At 39.0% G+C, this 19,811-nt stretch overlaps 1 protein-coding gene across 2 annotated transcripts in view; it reads right to left on the reverse strand.

Moving 5' to 3' along the window:
* The window catches only part of LOC117519390 (prohibitin-2-like), a 106,739-nt gene extending 87,175 nt beyond the window's left edge, over positions 1–19,564 (reverse strand). For both annotated transcript variants that reach the window (XM_034180738.1, XM_034180739.1), the window contains exons 1-2: positions 19,475–19,564; positions 8,883–9,012 (exon numbers count right to left, since the gene is read on the reverse strand). In XM_034180738.1, the coding sequence (XP_034036629.1) occupies positions 8,883–9,012; positions 19,475–19,495 (151 nt within the window). In that variant the 5' untranslated portion in view covers positions 19,496–19,564. The remainder of the gene's footprint in view (positions 1–8,882; positions 9,013–19,474) is intronic.
* Positions 19,565–19,811: the final 247 nt, after the last annotated feature.

Genomic DNA, 19,811 nt, shown 5'->3' on the forward strand with positions numbered 1-19,811 from the left:
AGAGAGAGAGAAGAGAAAGACAGCGAGAGAGAGAGAGAGAAGAGAAAGACAGCAAGAGAGAGAGAGAAGAGAAAGAGAGAGAGAGAAGAGAAAGAGAGACAGAGACAGAGACAGAGAGAGAGACAGAGACAGAGAGATGAGAAAGACAGAGAGAGAGAGAGAGAGAGACACAGAGAGAAAGAAAGTGTGAACAACAGACGTGCCACGCTGTAAAAAAAAAAAAAAAAAAAAAAAAAAGTAGCAAAGCAATTTTAAAGGAGACCTGCACTGAAAAAATGCAGTCAGATTTTTTGAACAAAAAATGACTTGCATTAACACATGAGACCCTTCTGAATGTAGTAAAGTTAAGCCTCGGTCCCACCGAATAATGAAGGCTGAAGAAGGAGCCACGCATGGGTGTGGTGTGATTATTTTAAGAATGAGCCACGTTTTCATCTTAACACGTATCCACCATGAAGGTGCCACTATGTGCCTCTCTGTACCCCGCATTTGCCGTGTAGCCTCTAGTGAGCCACGACCAACCTGTCATTACAGCCTCGAATGGCTCGCATCAGCCACACTAAGCCACGTAGTGCCATGATAGCGCCACGATAGCGCCATGATAACGCCATGTTGGCGCACGTTTAGGCATGAGTTTGGTCCAAACCTCCAGCTCTCCCACACCTGGTCCCTTCAAAGTGCGGGTTTTCAATTCACAGATTCACAGCAGCATTTAAAGATGTCCCTTTTTTTTTTTTTTTAAACGCAGTCCGAAAATAGACACTCCATCACAGTTCCGCAGTTGTGTGCTGTGCGCCAGGCTGCTGTCCACCTGTAATGCACCAGACCAGCTAGACCCGAACCACAGTTTCCTGGAGAGCCGCCTCTGTGCTCCTCGCTGGCTCCGCGGCCCTCTTTTTTTTTTTTTTTTGCGGCTTTAAACACACAAAACTTTATGTTTGTCCGTTTATTTCTGCAAAATCGCTCTTTTGCGCGCGTGCTGCTGTTGTCCTTTCATGGACAGCTGCCTCTCTGCTCTTTCTAAGTGGCTTCCTTTCCATCTGTGGCTTGCTGGCTTTATTTTTTCCCTGGCTTTAAGCACAATCATTTTTACAACGTGATTCCACTTTTGACTTTGTGTTCGTCTGTTTATTTCTGCAAAAGCGCTCTTTTGCGCGCGGTGCCATTGTGCATACAGAATGAGGTGGCCGTTTTATTATATACACCTGTGGATCATTTTCAATATATATATTTCTTTATTTCTTCCACAGCTTACAAGTCACCATGATACAACTTTTAACTTTGTGTTATGTTTTCAAAATCGGTCTTTTGCACGCTCTCCATCTGTGTTACCGCACAGCTCCTGCTCTTAGCTGCTCAACTGGAGTTATTATCTTCCATGGGTTTAAACACACATCCACTTTCACACAGTCACCCAAATTTTAACTTTGTGTTCATCCAATATTGACTGAAATATCACTCTTTTGTGAGCTGGCGTTCTGCCTAAATGCTCGTTTGAAGCGTGATGATGAGTCACTGCGTCAGTGCGCACACACAGTGGAGCTCATGTGATCCATTAATTCCAGAAGTGATTAGAGGTATTTTCAGCATCCAACGTTTGACAGAAAATGATTAATCCGCTACAAAATAATTATTTTATATAGAGTCCAGCGCACAGAGCAGGTGGAATTTGGTGCGCAAAGAGGAGACCCGCTCCAAAAACAGCCTCTCAGGTCCTGCCTCAGTGCGCGCACACAGTGATCCATTAACAAGATATTAAATCAACATACTTTTACATACAACAGACATCAACATACAGACATACTTTTATAGCAAGGAAGTGTTTTATCAAGCTATAAAAAAACATTAAAAATAATTACCTTAAGCTGCTCAAAATACATCCTACATGGAGCAGGAAAGAGAAGAAAAAAGTGTCCAGATGAAACAGTCCTCTGTGATGCCAGAAGTGATTAGAAGTTTGGCAGAAAATGATTAATCCACTACAAAATATATAGAGTCCAGTGCACAGAGCAGGTGCAATTGTGTGCGCAAGAGGAGGAGCCGCTCCAAAAATAGCCTCTCAGGTCCTGCGAAGGTGCCAGGTGCACGGATAATGGACTTTTTGCAGACTCGTAAGCACCACGCAAATGCCTCTAAGCCGTCGCAGTAACTCGAACACAAACTGCGCCACGCTGTTGTTGCTAAATTTTGAACAGCTTGAAATTAGCGCCACGCTCAGAGAGGAGCCTCGTTAACTGAACATAATGCCTCTAAGAGCCACTCTGAGCCACTATAATGCCACGATAGCTCACGAAACAAAAAAAAAAACAGGGTGCAGAGCTCCTTCTTCACTGGGTGGGACCGAGGCTTAAATCTGCAAGCCCAGATCTGTCATTCAATGGAGAAATCTTCATTTGAAAATGACAAATTTACAGCTAACATTTAGCCCTCCACAAATTGTCCCTGTCATCATGGACGCTGCCGAGACGTCACGGACAAGACCCTCTCCCAGCTTGCATTGCGCCAATTGTAATTTGTGGATTTACGTCAGTTTGCATCTGCACCTTTTTCTTGTCTTATATGGAAGGATCTACTTTTTTTAAAACTTCATATTGTCTTGCGGCACGTTTGGTGAGTACACATTTCTTTTATTTGTGCTTGAAAAAAATTTGGGGGGACTTTTTCATACGCCCGTTTGACTGAGTGGTGTCGCAATGAAAATCTACTGTCTTTCGCCTCTGGCGAGACCCGCAAAGAATCCCAGTCATTAAAAATATATAAACCTCTCTCAGCGTCCATGGAGCTCTGGGGCTCCGATTGCCGAAACGTGCGGTGCTGTGGATTTTGCCGCAAGAAGTCTGTCCTTGCAGCAACAGGTGTACCAGCCGCTTCGCATTAAAACAGCGAGCGTAATCTCAGGACTTGTGCCAAGTGTGCTGCAGCTCCATTCAGTAGACAGAGAGGTGATGCCGGTGTTGTGCGCTGAATCTGACACAACACCGGCTGCAAAGCAGACACGGGCGGTGTGAGTGGCCCGCGTCGGCGGTTAACGAGCTCGTTAACGAGCCCGCAGACTTAATAAGCGCAGCGGAGGCAGAGAGCGGGAGAGGAAGAACGGCGCCCGCTGTCGATGTCGTTGCTGATCTGAGCACACAGATCTGTATCTCACATTCATTGCAGCTTACTTTTGGATGTTGAAACCAGGACGTGTATAAGTAACATTACTAACAGATAAAATCAATTTCAATGCGGGATCGGACTGAAGGTGGGAGCGCGTCGTCTTGTCCCTGACGTCATGGAAATGATACGGCTGTACAAACTGTTTTCACAGAGGGCTAAATTTTAGCTGCAAATTTGTCATTTTTAAACGAAGATTTCTCCGCTGAATTACAAATCTGGGCTTACAGATTTACTTTACTGCATTCACAAGGGTCTTATAAATACATATCAGCTATTTCTTTCTGAGATCTGACCACATTTATTTCAATGCAGGTCTACTTTAATAAACCATCATCTTCAGCACACAGCCTCAGTGAAACAGTAAAGTGTGAAAAACTGATTCAGAAAGTTTTTCCATCCAGAGTTTCATCTTTAAAAGAGCAAATTTACTTCTTTACTTCTTACAGAAGAGTTTTTTTTTTTCATTTTATTTTTATTATTGTTGTTTATGCACCAATGACACCAGATCAAATTACTTGTATGTGAGAACTTACTTTGCAATAAATTTGATTTTGATTTGACAATCAAATTAGTCCAGATTTAGCTTGTGTTCAAACAAGACAATAAGGGGTTATATTGTTTTTAAAAAGTATGCAATCACACTCAGAAATGTTTATAAGAAAAAACTAAACTGTCAACATGACAAAAAAACTCTGCCTGTCTGACTGGATTAAAGGTACAGTGTGTCATTTTTGAAGAGGGCAGCAAATGTTATGTCCACCAAATATTGTGTTTTTAAACTTTTCAATGTATTTATTTTATTAACGTAGAAACATGCAAAAAAGAACTTTGATATTACAACATAACTGTCATTTTTTGTCTATTATTCTTGCTTTCAATGCATCTCAAACCAGTCAAAATGGCTCACAACCTCGGGTGATAATTGCCAATAGCACCACTATACTAAAAATATCTGGGGTGAACCCTGAAAGCCCATTGCAACAAAACGCAGCCGCACAACAAACTTATTCCAGCATCTAAAACAGAGGCATCCAGCTGTGTGGGAGAAATGCTACACATTACGAGGGGAACAAGAGCGTAAACTCCCACTAAAAAGCAGCTTACTCTGGTGGAATCATTTACCCAAGTGTATTTTTTAAATCAAAAGAACAGTTGGAGCTTCAATACCAGTGAGTAAGTAGGGGTTAGTTTTAAGTTTTTAATAAAATAAAAGCAAAACTTGTTTTGAGTTATCTGTATCATCTGTATTAAATGTTTTCTTTATAAAAGTGGGGGGGGAAATCGAAAGTCGAATTTTTTTCTGAAAATATCTGAGATTTTATTTTTAGGCCAAATTGCCCAGGCCCAGAACCAATAAAGGAATAAATAAGGAAAAAAATTTCCAATGTGTTGTCTTCGTTGTCCCAGCATTTTATGACTCACACACGGAGCGAGTTGCTGTGCTCTATTTGTTGTGGAAAGCTGACAAACGTCACCAGCGGCGCTGTCCCTGGGTTCACAACATCCTCATGAGTTTCATTATTTGCTGCCAGAGCTGCAGCAAATAACTGGAGCTTGAGAGTTTGAGGACCTCCTGTCCACATATACATATACATATATATATACATATACATATATATATATATATATATATATATATATATATATATATATATATATATATATATATATATAAACAAAGAAAAGAAAAAAAAACTGGCTGCTGCTGCGGTTCTTCGCACTTTCCCCCCTCAAACTCTGTCATAATTGTGTTATAAACCAGTCACCATTTGTTTTATTATACATCTGTGTAGTTAATAAATAAAATAATCTTCACGGACGATCCTTCCCACTGTCGCCAAGTGCTTGCTCATAAGGGGTCGTTTTGACCGTTGGGGTTTTTCTGTAATTATTGTATGGCTTTTGCCTTGCAATATGGAGCACCTTGGGGCAACTGTTGTTGTGATTTGGCGCTATATAAATAAGAGAAAAGAAAAAGAAAGAAAGATTCTTTCGCGTGCGCATGTGGAAAAAAAAATGTCTGCCGCAAACTCTCCCCAGAGAGGAAGAGTCTGACACATCAGCGGCGGAGTTTTAAGGTTGATATAAGACTGACTTTTGGTTGTGCAAGTAACTTTTTTTTGGTGCAAGTAATTTTTTTGTTACTGGCACCAGTGCAAGTAGGTTAAAAATGTATTTCGACCCCTGGTCGTAAAACCCCAAGTGCTAAATAGATGAAATGTAATCGAACTGGGGAAACAGCTGCTGAAACACTAAGAACATGATAGCATTGTCGTGATAGGACATCATCTTTATCATCAGTCACTTGAGTCACATGAATGTCACAAATTGTTCTATGAAAATTAATGATGACAACATACATACAATGCAGCTTACTATACCTTAACTAAAGTGACACGAAATATTCAATGACATGGCTAAATTTCTTTTCTGTTACCTGTACGAAGAACAGGTAACTCAGCTAGTCCTATATAAAGCTGTCAAATTTGAAAGAAATTGGATTTTTTTTTTTTTTTTTTGCAGGGATGAAAGTGGTGAAACACACACACAAAAAAAGCTGAAACCCAAAATTACTACCACAAAAAAAAAAAAAGCGCTGCAATGCATGAAACCAGACAAAGTTCACAAGTATTTTACCTGAACAGAAGTCTGTTCGAGCGACGACGAGGAAATGTAAGCGGAGATTATTAACAAAATGCTGCTTGTTGTCTGAAGTTTCACACAGATCCGAGTGTGACGACGCAAAGAGTGCCGCTTCAGATCACAGCCCATCTGCCTGTACTTCTGGTTTTTGCCACCAGGCGGTGCCGTCTGATAACAGAAAGCTGTAATTCCAGTGTTTGCCACGGGCTGATTTTTCATTTATTTTCTCAAAATTTGTGAAGTTTGACCCAATTATCAGTGTTAAATATTATTGGAACCACTTCACAAATCACACAGGCAGTCTACATGGTCTGACCAAATTTCTAGCCAATCAGATGAAAATGCTCCAAATTTAAGGTGAACAAATTAACAAACAAACAAATGAAAAGTCAGTGGAACACTGACCAGTCTTGTCGAAAAGTCTTTTAGCTGTTTTACTTTCAGTTTTCATGACTGATTGATTTGCACGACTGATTCATGTCCCAATCCAGTTCTAAATCCTTAAAAATTGTATCCATTTTGCTCCGTGACTATCATTAGTTTGAGCAGCTCATCATATTGTGGGATACAAATCAAGATTTCTTATCATAATGTAGGAGTGCACATGTCTCAGTGTGTGCATTTGTAACACTTCGACTGTGTAAAAGAAATCAACAAATGCTCACATAATAAATATCTTCAAATGTATGACATCTATGTATCAACTTTGTATGCATATGATCACGTGATAAGAAGAAGAGTTTGTCAAACACTAAAATTCCTCATCATGTGGAAAACAGCACAACACAATGTGCACAAATCACAAAGGGAACACGGGTTTTTATGCACATTGTGATGTGCACAGTCTCGTGTATTTGACACGTTTTATGCACCTAAACTACATTTTTTACGCCACTTTTTAAGGCTCTATTGCAGCGTGACAAGCGCCTTATGTTTGACACATTTAACTATGGCGTCTTTAATTATGGTAAAAAAAAAAAAATAAAACACACAATGGACGAAAGCAGACACACTCCATAAGTATTTTGAACGGAAGCCTGTTAACGACGACAAAATGGTTTTTAACAAAACGTTGCTTGGTGCCTGTAAGATGGTGTCAGTGTCACACGGTTCCCTGGGTGTAATGAACCAAACAGAACCGCTTTAGATCACAGCCGCTCTGCGGGCTGTGAACCGTCCCGCAGCCAGACACCTGCTCAACAACACCACAAAGGCTGTGATGCACATCTTATCGTTTTTTCACTCCTTTTAGTCCCGTAATATTTTATAAGTTTCTGAAGTGCACAGACTGATTACACTTCGATCATGGATCAAATACTTTTGGCAGGAAACTCTGCAAATCTGAACAACACACAGATGGAAAAAGACGCTCAAATGAGCCGAAAATCATGGAGGAAAAAGCACACACCATATTGATTTGGAGGTTGTAGCAAAAAACGTCAGACGACTTTAGAAGGGTCACATGCACGCTGACGCCATTGCGTGGCCACGAGCAGAACAAAGAGTGACTCATTACATTTAATTGCAAAATGTAATGGTTTTAATCCACAAAATGCCTGGCCTTTATTTAAAGCAGGAGGGTTTTTTTTTTTCAGACAAACTTTTGACACGGTCAATAAATGAAGCAGGTAGTTTTGAGACCATTATTAAGGTACAGCTGTAATACCAGTTGTTGCCATCAAGCAGCTTTTCATTTATTTTCCCAAAATTTGTGATATTTGACCCAATTATCAGTGGTAAATATTACTGGAACCACCCCAAAAATCATAGGCTTATGGATACTATCAATCTGCATGATCTGACCAAATTTCAAGTCAATCAGATGAAAAATGCTCCATATTTAAGGTGAACAAACTAACAAACAAATGAAAAGTCAGTGGAACACTGACCAGTCTTGTTGAAACATCTTTTTGCTGTTTTTCTTTCAGTTTTCACAACTGACTGATTTGCACTTCCCAGCCACCGTACCACGGAGGAAACATTTCAAATTCGGTGGCTGAGAGAAAAGAAGAGAAAGTTAGTGGTACACTTGCAAGTCTTATCAAAAGGTGTGTTTGGTGTTTTAGCAATTTTACTTTCAGTTTTCACTCACTCTAAAAAGTCTTTTTATATTTCACAGTAAGAAACAGCTGCAGCGCCTCAACAAAATCTCTGAAACACATTCAATTTATTGATTGAGTTGGATATACAAATAAAATGCCGAAAAGATAACAGTTCATTTTACCTTAACTTTACATTAATGATTTAAGTTTATTTCATTGAAATAAATTTGCATTTGGTTAACAAATTATATTTTTGGAAGATCCTTAATTTTTTTGGTAAATTTCATTCAGAATATTTGGAAAGAACGACTTCTACTGATCATTTTTACTTTGATTTACCAACATCATCAAGTAAATTTAAACGATTTAACAGCTTCTTAATTTACTCAATATTTATAAGTGTAAAAATGTTTCACCAGACAAAATTAAGCAGAGCACAGTTAAGGTTTTTAGAGTGGACTGATTTGCATATGGGGCCATTATTGTAAAACAATCTCTCAAATGTGTAAAAAAAAAAAAAATGTGCGTGTCCGTGTGTCAGCTTTTTAAGAGCTGCACATTGTGGCGTGATGAACGGTGTGTTTTTGACACAGCGCGCTCTGAGCCGTCCGCTCAGTCCGCGTCAGGGCTGCGAGGGACCAAATGGAGATCACAGGTAAACAAACAGACAAACAAACCAACAGACCAACATAGTCTTGTTGAATTACTTTGACAAGATTAACAAAAAGGGGTGAAAACATAACCACCTCCAACTTCTTTTGCGGAGATGAACAAAAAAATGCTAAAAGTCAAAATGTATGTGGACATTTTGTAACCAGCATCTGTATGTCTGTGTTTATGCACTTAGTTTTAGTGTGGAAAGTTCCCGGTTCAAACTCCACCCCTGCCATGTTTCTACCTGTAATGTGGAGTTGTATCAGGAAGCGCATCCGGCCTAAAAATTCTGCCAATTCAACATGCAGATCCACCTGGAATCTGCTGTGGCAACCCCGAGTGAAAACAAGTGAGCAGCCGCAGGGACTTTATCTGTATATGTACCTGTGTAGGTGGCTTCCCTCACACCATATGCGAGCGCTCCACCTGCAAGTAGAAGCTTCAGTCCTAATCCAGCCCCCCTGCCACCCGAAGACATCCGGCCTGCCAGATCCTTAAGATGCTGAGCAAAGCGCTGAAAGGTATTTGGGGATGAGAAAGAAACAGAATGGAAAAACAATTAAACGTGTTGTCAGAACATGAGACATGGACTTAAAGCTGCCAGTAAATTAACACTTTTTTCCTGTCTTTTTAATGCAGATGCTAAAAGCATGGAGGCAGAAAAACAATCACAGATTTGGTCATAGAATTGCTGTCGTCTGCAGCAGCAGCTTGTTGGTGATGACCTGAGGAACGTCTTCCAATGCCAGCATCACAGACAATTTACTGAATTGAAAGATACACCAAAGTTACCATTTTGCACCGTGTTATCCTTAAAACAGGAAACCTCGTCTCTGATTAAAAAGTTAACTTTTTGTGAGAATATGCATTAATCCATCTGTAATCACAAAAATTACGTTCATTAAAGGTAAAAGAACTTCCAGTTTGTCCTGGTCACTACAGTAAATGGCCAAAGTTGAAAATTTTTAACTTCTGACAGCAAGTGCCATCATGGGGCGGGGTTGCCACGGCGACAGCCAGAGCTCTCACTGAAAATAATGGAACGTCAGCAGGGCTCTATGCTGAGCCCAACAGGTCACTTTCCAAATACCCCAAATATGTTTGTGTGTATCTAACCATCCATCTGTGTATGTATTAGTGCTGTCAGGTGATTACAAAAAAACAAATGTAATTGATTACAAGGTTCGCAATTAATTCATCTAAATCACATTTAATAGCATGTATAATTTTTTATATCGCCACTCAAACTGCAAAGCACATATACAGGCTCTCAGAAACGCACAAATAGTGAAGGAAAAAATTCATTCTCAAAAACAATTACAGAAATATGAAGTATAAAAATAAATTGCAGTCTATGGACTTTGCTAAAATAGAGCATTGTGAACATAATGAGCATTATATACTGCTGCACAACATTTTTTTTTATTTTTAATCACTTAACTAAGGTGGTTGTGTGTGATGTAGCAATTTTCACTTTTCACATCAGTTTTTGTGATTTTTGGAGAGAGGGAGAGAGAGAGAGCGAGAGAGATGAGCGTGTGTAAAAATTAGAGGTTATTCCCGTTACATATTTCACAGAGGTGTTGACATTCATTCATTTTCTATACGCACTTATTCCAATTGGACTGTTTTACAATCAGGGTACATCAGTGGATTTTAAAGATAAAGTTTGGTTTAATGACAAGGTGGAAATGTCGAACAAAGTTTAGTTTGCCACACATGGATAACTACTACTGGTCTATCAGCAGCAATGGTCATTTAGTTTGACATCCCCATTTGTTTACCAGCAGAACTCTAATTATACCAGTTTTTACCAAAATATCTGTGTCATTACATGATTTCTAATTTTGATGGGATCCCAGAACTACTGTATTCTGTATTTAAGCTCCTTTCACATTGGCGTATTCGTAGAGCTGCTCATTGTGACGTATCGTCTACGCTGCAATGAGCAGCTCTACGCCCACTTTTAGCAGCTCTACATCGAGTTTTTTCTCCCTACGCAGCAGTATGTTGAGGGCTACATGTGTAGGAGGGAAGAAATTAAACGTTTAATTTTCTTTGGCGTAAGAAAGCGTAGAGCGCTGAACGCAGTTTTAAGCAGGTCAACGCAGCACAGCGTTTCTGCATCAGGGGTCGAAATACATTTTTTAACCTACTTGCACTGGTGCCAGTAACAAAAAAATTACTTGCACCAAAAAACAGTTACTTGCACAACCAAAAGACAGTCTTATATCAACCTTAAAACTCCTCCTCTGATGTGTCAGACACTTCCTCTCTGGGGAGAGTTTGCCGCTGCTGCTGGTCTCCCCTCAATTTTTTTTTCACGTGCGCGCGCGAACGAATCATTCGTGATGATTATTTGATTTATTAACTACACATGTATAATAAAACAAATGGTAACTGGTTTAAAACACAATTGTGACAGAGTTTCAGGGGAGAGAGAGCGAGGAACTACGGAGCCCTGGAAGTGTCATCGCAAAATATTTTGCACTTGGAGAGAATGAGCGCACGTTTTATGATATTGTGCGCACGTTTTATGATATTGTGCACACGTTTTATTATACTGTGCGCTCGTTTTATTATACTGTGTGCACGTTTTATGATATTGTGTGCACGTTTTATTATATTGTGTGCTCATTTTATGATATTGTGCATGTTTTATAATATTGGGCACATGTTTTATTATATTGGGTGCACGTTTTAAGCATCGTTTGAGTAAAACAAGGACACGATCTACTTAAACGTGGCCACAATTTGTAAAACGTGCACTCAATATTGTCTTGACATTGGCTATTAGCCAACAAACCAGGAGACAGTGTGATACATTTCCCCATTAGAAATGGATCTGGTCAGAGTGTAAAATCATGGTTTGGGCGCACAAGGACATACAGAGAACTCCAGCTGCCCAGCATATCATCTGGAGTTTAAGCACATTAAAAAGGATGCTGAGGTCAAAGCGTCTCCCCCTCATGAGGATGACAATTTAGGTCATATTATGAAGTTCATTTTGAACGAAAGGAAAACGTGCGCATGCTTTATTAATTCGAGGGCTCAATTAAAGGAAAACATGCGCACGAATTATCATGGCCAGGAAAACATGCGCACATTTTATTAATTTGAGAGCACTTTTTATTAATTGGCGGGCTCAATTAAAGGAAAACGTGCGCACAAATTATCATGGCCAGAAAAAAAAAAAAAATCACTTTAATTGACCTCTCCCCAGTGGCAGCATGGAGCTGCATCCATGAGCGGCAGCCAGTTTTTTTTTTTTTTTTTTTTTTTTTTTTTTTAAATGTGCACACGCGCGAGCTAATCGTCCATGAAGATAATTTTATTAACTACACAGATATATAATAAAACAAATGGTGACTGGTTTATAACACAATGATGACAGAGTTTGAGGGCAGAGAGAGAGAGGAACCACAGCCAGTTTTTTTCTTTTCTTTGTTTACATGTGCACGCGCGAACACAACAATTACAGCACAGCAACTCGCTCCGTGTGCGAGAGTCATAAAACGCAGTTAAGATGAAGACAACACACTGGAAATTGTTTTTTTCCTTATTTATTCCTTTATTGGTTCATTCTACTGGTGCTAAATAGTTGATAAAACTTGGATAAAGTTACCTGCACCAGTGCAAGTGCAGTATACAATTACGTGCACCGCTCGAGTAATACGTACACAAACTAGCACATGCACGTACTATTTTGAGCCCTGTGCATGTAAGTCTGTGCAACACTGCGCTCCTGTACACAACCAAAAACTGAGTACTGCATCCAGATGAATCAGCTGAGAACATGATCACACAGCCCACAGCACCTGTGTGTGCTCAGAAAATAGCACTGAACTGGTTTCATAGCGGCATGGTACACACGACTGTGTGCACATTAAAAACTGAACACACGCAGCTGCAAGTATGAAACGAACACGGAAAAAGGCTGAGTATGCGCACATTTTGGGTGTATTTAAAGCAAACACCAAACTCTTCTAAAGAAGGAAAAACACCTGGTCATGTTCAGGAAAACTGATATAAACTTAACACAACAATGCAGGCTGACTACACTCCCCATGTTTTGTTTTGTTTTTTTGTATGAATAAATCAGAATACAATAGAGGCAACTCACTTTGAAATAATTAAAACATATAGCTGCAGCTTAATAACTTTGAAAAACAACAGAAATCAGCAGCTTGTATTTTTATTCTGACTCCAGTTCATTTTAGTGTGATGAAGTCATCCTTTTTTTCCTCAGTCAGTCACGTTTTGTGCTTGAACACGGCATTAAGCTCAAGATTGAACAAATACATACCTCTGGAAAATAAACAGCTGTTAAAATTCTGATTTTTGTGATCTGTGCCTCTGCACAGCTTCTCCACAGCAGGGGTTTTTTTTTTAACCCGTGTGTGTAATTTTTGCTCAGTTCATTTATATGGTCTCATTTTTTAAGGATATTTGACCGTTTATTTCATCTCGTGATCTCATGAATTCATTATACGACACGCACATGGTGTGAACAGGTCGGTGCCATCAGAACCACACGTGTAGAGAAAGTACAGAGAGTAAAGGCAGCCCCAAGGGTTTTTTTTTTTCTTTTTTTAACGTTCTCTCGGGTTAAAATCCTCTCTCTGCTCTGCACTCGCTGTCTTAAATGCACTAATGGTTCACAGCAGAACGTAACGTCTTGTGCCTCCGTTCAGGAATCTCACTCCCTCCCTCGCAGTCTGTAGCGAGTTGACTCCGCGTGCGTGCGCACGCACACACACACACACACCCACACACAGCTTCTTCCCTAAACTACCCATTTTAAACGGCTTTGAATAAGACGGCCACTGTTTTAATCCGCCGTCTTATTCAAAATTTGAATGTCCAAATGACGGCAGGACAGCTACCTAAAACTATGAATTGAGAGGAAAAACAAAGACTTGAATAAAATAAATGGCTTGTCAACTACTAAATTAGTTGTTAATGATTTCAATTGTCAACGTAGTCATGACTAGTCGACTAGTCATGGCAGCCCTACTTAAAACCGAAATGCATCCACAACGATGTCGTGGTACGTTTCTTTGGAACCAGAACCTCCTCATGCTCCGTGTTATTATCCGAGCCTCGCTAACCATCCGACCAAGACGAGAGGAAACAGAGTGAGTGAGGCAGTGTGCGGCTGCTGCTGCACGATGACAGATTCCGAGTCGTTTTATGCAACTTTGTGGATAAAATAAGTAATTCACGGTAATCGCGATTATGAAAAATATTCGCGAATCTGAAAAATAATCGCAATTGGCGAATATTGTAATAACTGTGACTGCACTAGTGGGGGATAGGGGGGACATGTCACCCCCACCTTCTGACATGTGTGTGTACTTGAAACATGCTATGCCAGTCTTATGTGCAAAACCTTGTCAGAATAGTATCTTTGTTTCTGCAAGTCTGTATTTTTAGCAGCATTGACTTGTTTACGACACCTGTTTCTTGTTTGTCACATTCGGAATTTTCTGGGACTGCATTTGCCCAGATTTGAAACCAAAAATAGTTGCCTCTAGGGACTAGTGTCTACACATAAGTATCAATGGACCATATGCTACAACCCCTGGCAATAATTATGGAATCACCGGCCTCTGAGGATGTTCATTCAGTTGTTTAATTTTGTAGAAAAAAAAGCAGATCACAGACGTGACACAAAACTAAAGTCATTTCAAATAGCAACTTTCTGGCTTTAAGAAACACTATAAGAAATCAGGAAAAATAATTGTGGCAGTCAGTAATGGTTACTTTTTTAGACCAAGCAGAGGGAAAAAATATGGACTCACTCAATTCTGAGGAATAAATTATGGAATCACCCTGTAAATTTTCAGCCCCAAAACTAACACCTGCATCAAATCAGATCTGCTTGTTAGTCTGCATCTAAAAAGGAATGATCACGTTGCACCAAGTGGACTGACATGAATCATGGCTCCAACACGAGAGATGTCAATTGAAACAAAAGAGAGGATTATCAAAATCTTAAAAGAGGGTAAATCATCACGCAATGTTGCAAAAGATGTTGGTTGTTCACAGTCAGCTGTGTCTAAACTCCGGACCAAATACAAACAACATGGGAAGGTTGTTAAAGGAAAACATACTGGTAGACCAAGGAAGACATCAAAGCGTCAAGACAGAAAACTTAAAGCAATATGTCTCAAAAATTGAAAATGCACAACAAAACAAATGAGGAACGAATGGGAGGAAACAGGACTCAACGTCTGTGACCGAACTGTAAGAAACCGCCTAAAGGAAATGGGATTTACATACAGAAAAGCTAAACAAAAGCCATCATTAACACCTAAACAGAAAAAAACAAGGTTACAATGGTCTAAGGAAAAGCAATTGTGGACTGTGGATGACTGGATGAAAGTCATATTCAGTGATGAATCTCGAATCTGCATTGGGCAAGGTGATGATGCTGGAACTTTTGTTTGGTGCCATTCCAATGAGATTTATAAAGATGACTGCCTGAAGAGAACATGTAAATTTCCACAGTCATTGATGATATGGGGCTGCATGTCAGGTAAAGGCACTGGGGAGATGGCTGTCATTACATCATCAATAAATGCACAAGTTTACGTTGATATTTTGGACACTTTTCTTATCCCATCAATTGAAAGGATGTTTGGGGATGATGAAATCATTTTTCAAGATGATAATGCATCTTGCCATAGAGCAAAAACTGTGAAAACATTCCTCGCAAAAAGACACATAGGGTCAATATCATGGCCTGCAAATAGTCCGGATCTTAATCCAATTGAAAATCTTTGGTGGAAGTTGAAGAAAATGGTCCATGACAAGGCTCCAACCTGCAAAGCTGATCTGGCAACAGCAATCAGAGAAAGTTGGAGCCAGATTGATGAAGAGTACTGTTTGTCACCCATTAAGTCCATGCCTCAGAGACTGCAAGCTGTTATAAAAGCCAGAGGTGGTGCAACAAAATACTAGTGATGTGTTGGAGCGTTCTTTTGTTTTTCATGATTCCATAATTTTTTCCTCAGAATTGAGTGATTCCATATTTTTTTCCCCTCTGCTTGGTTTAAAAAAGTAACCGTTACTGACTGCCACAATTTTTTTTTTCTGATTTCTTATAGTGTTTCTTAAAACCAGAAAGTTGCCATTTGAAATGACTTTAGTTTTGTGTCATGTCTGATCTGCTTTTTTTCTACAAAATTAAACAATTGAATGAACATCCTCCGAGGCCGGTGATTCCATAATTTTTGCCAGGGGTTGTAGTAGAATATAAAGAAGGGAAAAAAGGAAAAAAAAATAGACAATATATTCGTGAATCGCAATTATTTGTCTGACAATTAATCGTGTCCAGAAATTCCTAAGGGTGACAGCACTACACTGTGTTGGAAATGATTCTTCTGTCATTAACCTCAGAATCTGTTCCTAAATGTTTCAAATCTGCAGTGATTAAACCATTACTTAAGAAATCTAATCTTGACCCTGGTGTATTGAAAAACTATAGGACAATACCAAATCTATTATTTTGTTCTAAAATTCTGGAAAAGGGGTGTCACGGCAGCTCGTGGACCACCTTACTGAGAATAATCTCTTTGAGCCACTGCCGGCTGCTTTTAGAAAATATCATTGCACAGAGACAGCGCTCACTAAAGTGGTGAATGATGTTGTGCTTGCAGTGGATTTAGACACCACTATGGATCCAGTGCTGTTAGAGCTTAGCGCTGCATTTGATATGGTGGATCATCATAATCTACTCGACAGGCTAGAGAATCATTTTGGAATTACTGGGAATGTCCTTGCACAGTTAACATCATACCTTCTGATTATATTATGGACTGTAGATGATGGAATCCTTAAATTCCTTGCAATTGAACACTGAGAAACATTGTTCTTAAACTGTTGGACTATTTTTTCCATGCAGTTGTTCTCAAACTGGTGATCCTCGCCCCATCTCTGCTTGTGAACGGCTGAGCCTTTTGGGGATGCTCCTTTTATACCCAATCATGACACTCACCTGTTTCCAAACAGGTGTTCTTTGAGCATTCATCAACTTTCCCAGTCTTTTGTTGCCCCCTCCCAACTTTTTTGAAATGTGTTGCAGGCATCCATTTCAAAATGAGCAAATATTTAGACAAAAACAATAAAGTTTATCAGTTTGAACATGAAATATCTTGTCTTTGTGGTGTATTCAATACAGGTTGAAGAGATTTGCAAACATGGGTCCAAATACATTTTTTAACCTACTTGCACTGGTGCTAGCAACAAAAAAATTACTTGCACCAAAAAAAAAAAAAATTACTTGCGCAACCAAAAGTCAGTCTTATATCAACCTTAAACTCTCCCCAGAGAGGAAGAGTCTGATACATCAGAGGAGGAGTTTTGAGGGGAGAGCAGCAGCAGCGGCAGACAGTTTTTTTTTTTTCACGTGCACACGCAAACGAATCATCCGTGAAGATTATTTTATTTATTAACTACACAGATGTATAATAAAACAAATGGTGACTGGTTTATAACACAATTATGACAAAGTTTGAGGGAAGAGAGAGTGAGGAACCGCAGCAGCAGCCACTTTTTTTTCCACATGCGCCCGTGAACTAATCGTTCGTGAATACAACTTTATTAACTACACAGATGTATAATAAAACAAATAGTGACTGGTTTATAACACAATTATGACAGAGTTTGAGGGGAGAGAGAGCAAGGAACCACAGCAGCAGCCAGTTTTTTTTTTCACGTGCACCCGTGAACTAATCGTCCGTGAATATAACTTTATTAACTAGACAGATGTATAATAAAACAAATGGTGACTGGTTTATAACACAATGATGACAGAATTTGAGGGGACAGTGAGCGAGGAACTGCAGCAGCAGCCAGTTTTTTTTTTTTCTTTTCTTTGTTTATATGTGCGCGCACGAACAGGAGGTCCTCAAACTGGAGCTCTTGCAGCAACTGACATCAACTGTAAAAACGATTCCGAAATGCTGACCAGCTACAACTGGACCATGTAGTTCTAGTTTTTGATCAAGCTTCAGCATATATATATATATATATATATATATATATATATATATATATATATATATATATAGATAGATAGATAGATAGAGAGAGAGAAGTTGTTGCTCCAGGATCCATCAATAGTGTCATTCGTGGTCATCACTTCAATCACGTTACAGTGTTAACCAATCTGGATAGAAGTTTTAACCTGGAGCATTTCACCTTTGAAGTACTTTGCAAATACATATGCCACCCATTGAAAATGTGAACAATGTAAGATACGAAGCATTCTGTATGGCAAAAAAAAAAAGTGACTACGAAGCTTGCTTGTTAAACCTCCGGCTGAAATCCATCTGCTGAATCACCAAGAAAGAGGGATTAAAAACAATTCACACAGGGACCCAGTCCATCAACTTTATACATATATATAAAAAACAAACAAACTTAAAAACAGTGAAATTTCACAGGTCGGGGGAAAAAAAAACAGAAAGCCACATCCCATTGCCATTTCAGCAAAAAGGTCAAGACTTTGGCCTGACCATGAGCAGGCGAATAGACTATTTGTGGTTAATTCAACGACAATTGGGCAAATAGACATTTTGCCACAGTCTTGCGTACCCGCCCACCAAGCAAATAGACTCAGCCCGCAACATAAAGCAACACAGGATGATGTTTCTGACAGTGATGGGGATGATTAGAGACATTCACCTGTATTGTGTGTGTGTGTGTTAAAATTCACCGATGTGTAATACATCAGTTGAGAAAGCGATTTTTCCACAAATTTGCAAGATTTTATAGTCTAAATTTACATTTCATTGTAATAATTCATCAAGACTGTTACTATGACATGTTATTATACATATTATAAATGCCAATTTGTAAGCTTTTATGTTGCTAAAGTGAATGTTGCTCAATAAAACACATAAAACTAGCACCATACAATTTTCATATTTTTTTATGCTTATACAGATTTATGGCTTGTGACAAAAAAAAAAAAAAAAAAAAAAAAAAAAATCACAGGATATATTGTGGAGAACTTTTAGCTCAATGTCCATCAGGGTATAGTCTATATAAAAATACATTTAAAAAGTAGCGTCCAGACATGAGTACAAACATCACCTTCATCCTCCGGTGTCGTGGTCTGAGTCTGCACCGATCTCATTTTACCACGCGCAAGCGCAAATCGATTTTTTTTTCCGCGGTCAACTTCCGGGAGATCTAGAATTACCATTTCTTGTGGCGATCTTCAACCGAGCAGACGTATTTTGAAATAACTGCATTTTCCACACACTTTTGATTCGGAAAACTTGAAGTGGGACTATATTTGTGATATTCATCTATAGGTGGACAAGCTGGTAAATTCAGACTTGCAGGCTGGAAATTTCAGACTAGCTAGGTAACTAGTAACCAGAATTATAATGGTTAAATCAATAAGCATCAATAGAAAGTGAGAGGATTTACTTGTGGTTCCAATTAAAAAATTATTTAATATATTTGCTTGGCAAATTTGGACCAGGGTCAATAACACACAAGTCTCAATATACCAACATGGTAAAATCAGACTGGTGGTAAGTTCAGACTGTGGCTGCTACAGTCTCATTTTACCTGGTAAATTCAGACTGGTGGTAATCTCAGACCGTGACACCGGCCTACAGATAACCAGCTCGGGTGTGCACTCACACCGTTTATAGAAGTTTAACGCACATTAAATGTGCCTCAAACATATTCTTGAAACTGATCATCATTATCATCTTTATCCATATCATTAAATCAAGAGCTGATTTTCTGTCCAATTTCTTAAAAGTAACTTCTAGTGACCACAAAGCTAACATTAGCCTAGCCAACACAGCACCGTTTTACCTCAACGCTTTTTTTCAGAGGTAACTTATTAATGCCCATCTCATTTCAGTCGTAACGTTATAGCTTCTACGCAATGCACGTATTCAGACGCATAAAATAATCAAAACAACAATAATATGAAACGCACTTACACTGGGTTCCTTGTTGGCCATGTTGCAGTTTAACCAAGGGCGATCGCAAAGGCTAATGGGAAGTGTAGTTATTTCTGAGCATTTGAAACTATATCCTTCAATTTTTGCCACAGCGCCACCTGGCGATATGAATGATCACATTATTATTATTATTATTATTTATTCAACGTTGTTTTAAAAAATAATCACCAAAATACTACTTTCTGTCCAAATACCTGGAGTTTAAAAGTTCCACCCCATCAAAATAGTTTCTGAAAATTACTTATAGTTTTAAATACATATTCCATCTAAATACTACTTTCTGTTTCAATATTTCATGTCCATTCTCTGTCCAATT

The sequence above is a fragment of the Thalassophryne amazonica genome, chromosome 10, assembly GCF_902500255.1.
Source record: "Thalassophryne amazonica chromosome 10, fThaAma1.1, whole genome shotgun sequence".
NCBI classification, from domain to species: domain Eukaryota; kingdom Metazoa; phylum Chordata; class Actinopteri; order Batrachoidiformes; family Batrachoididae; genus Thalassophryne; species Thalassophryne amazonica.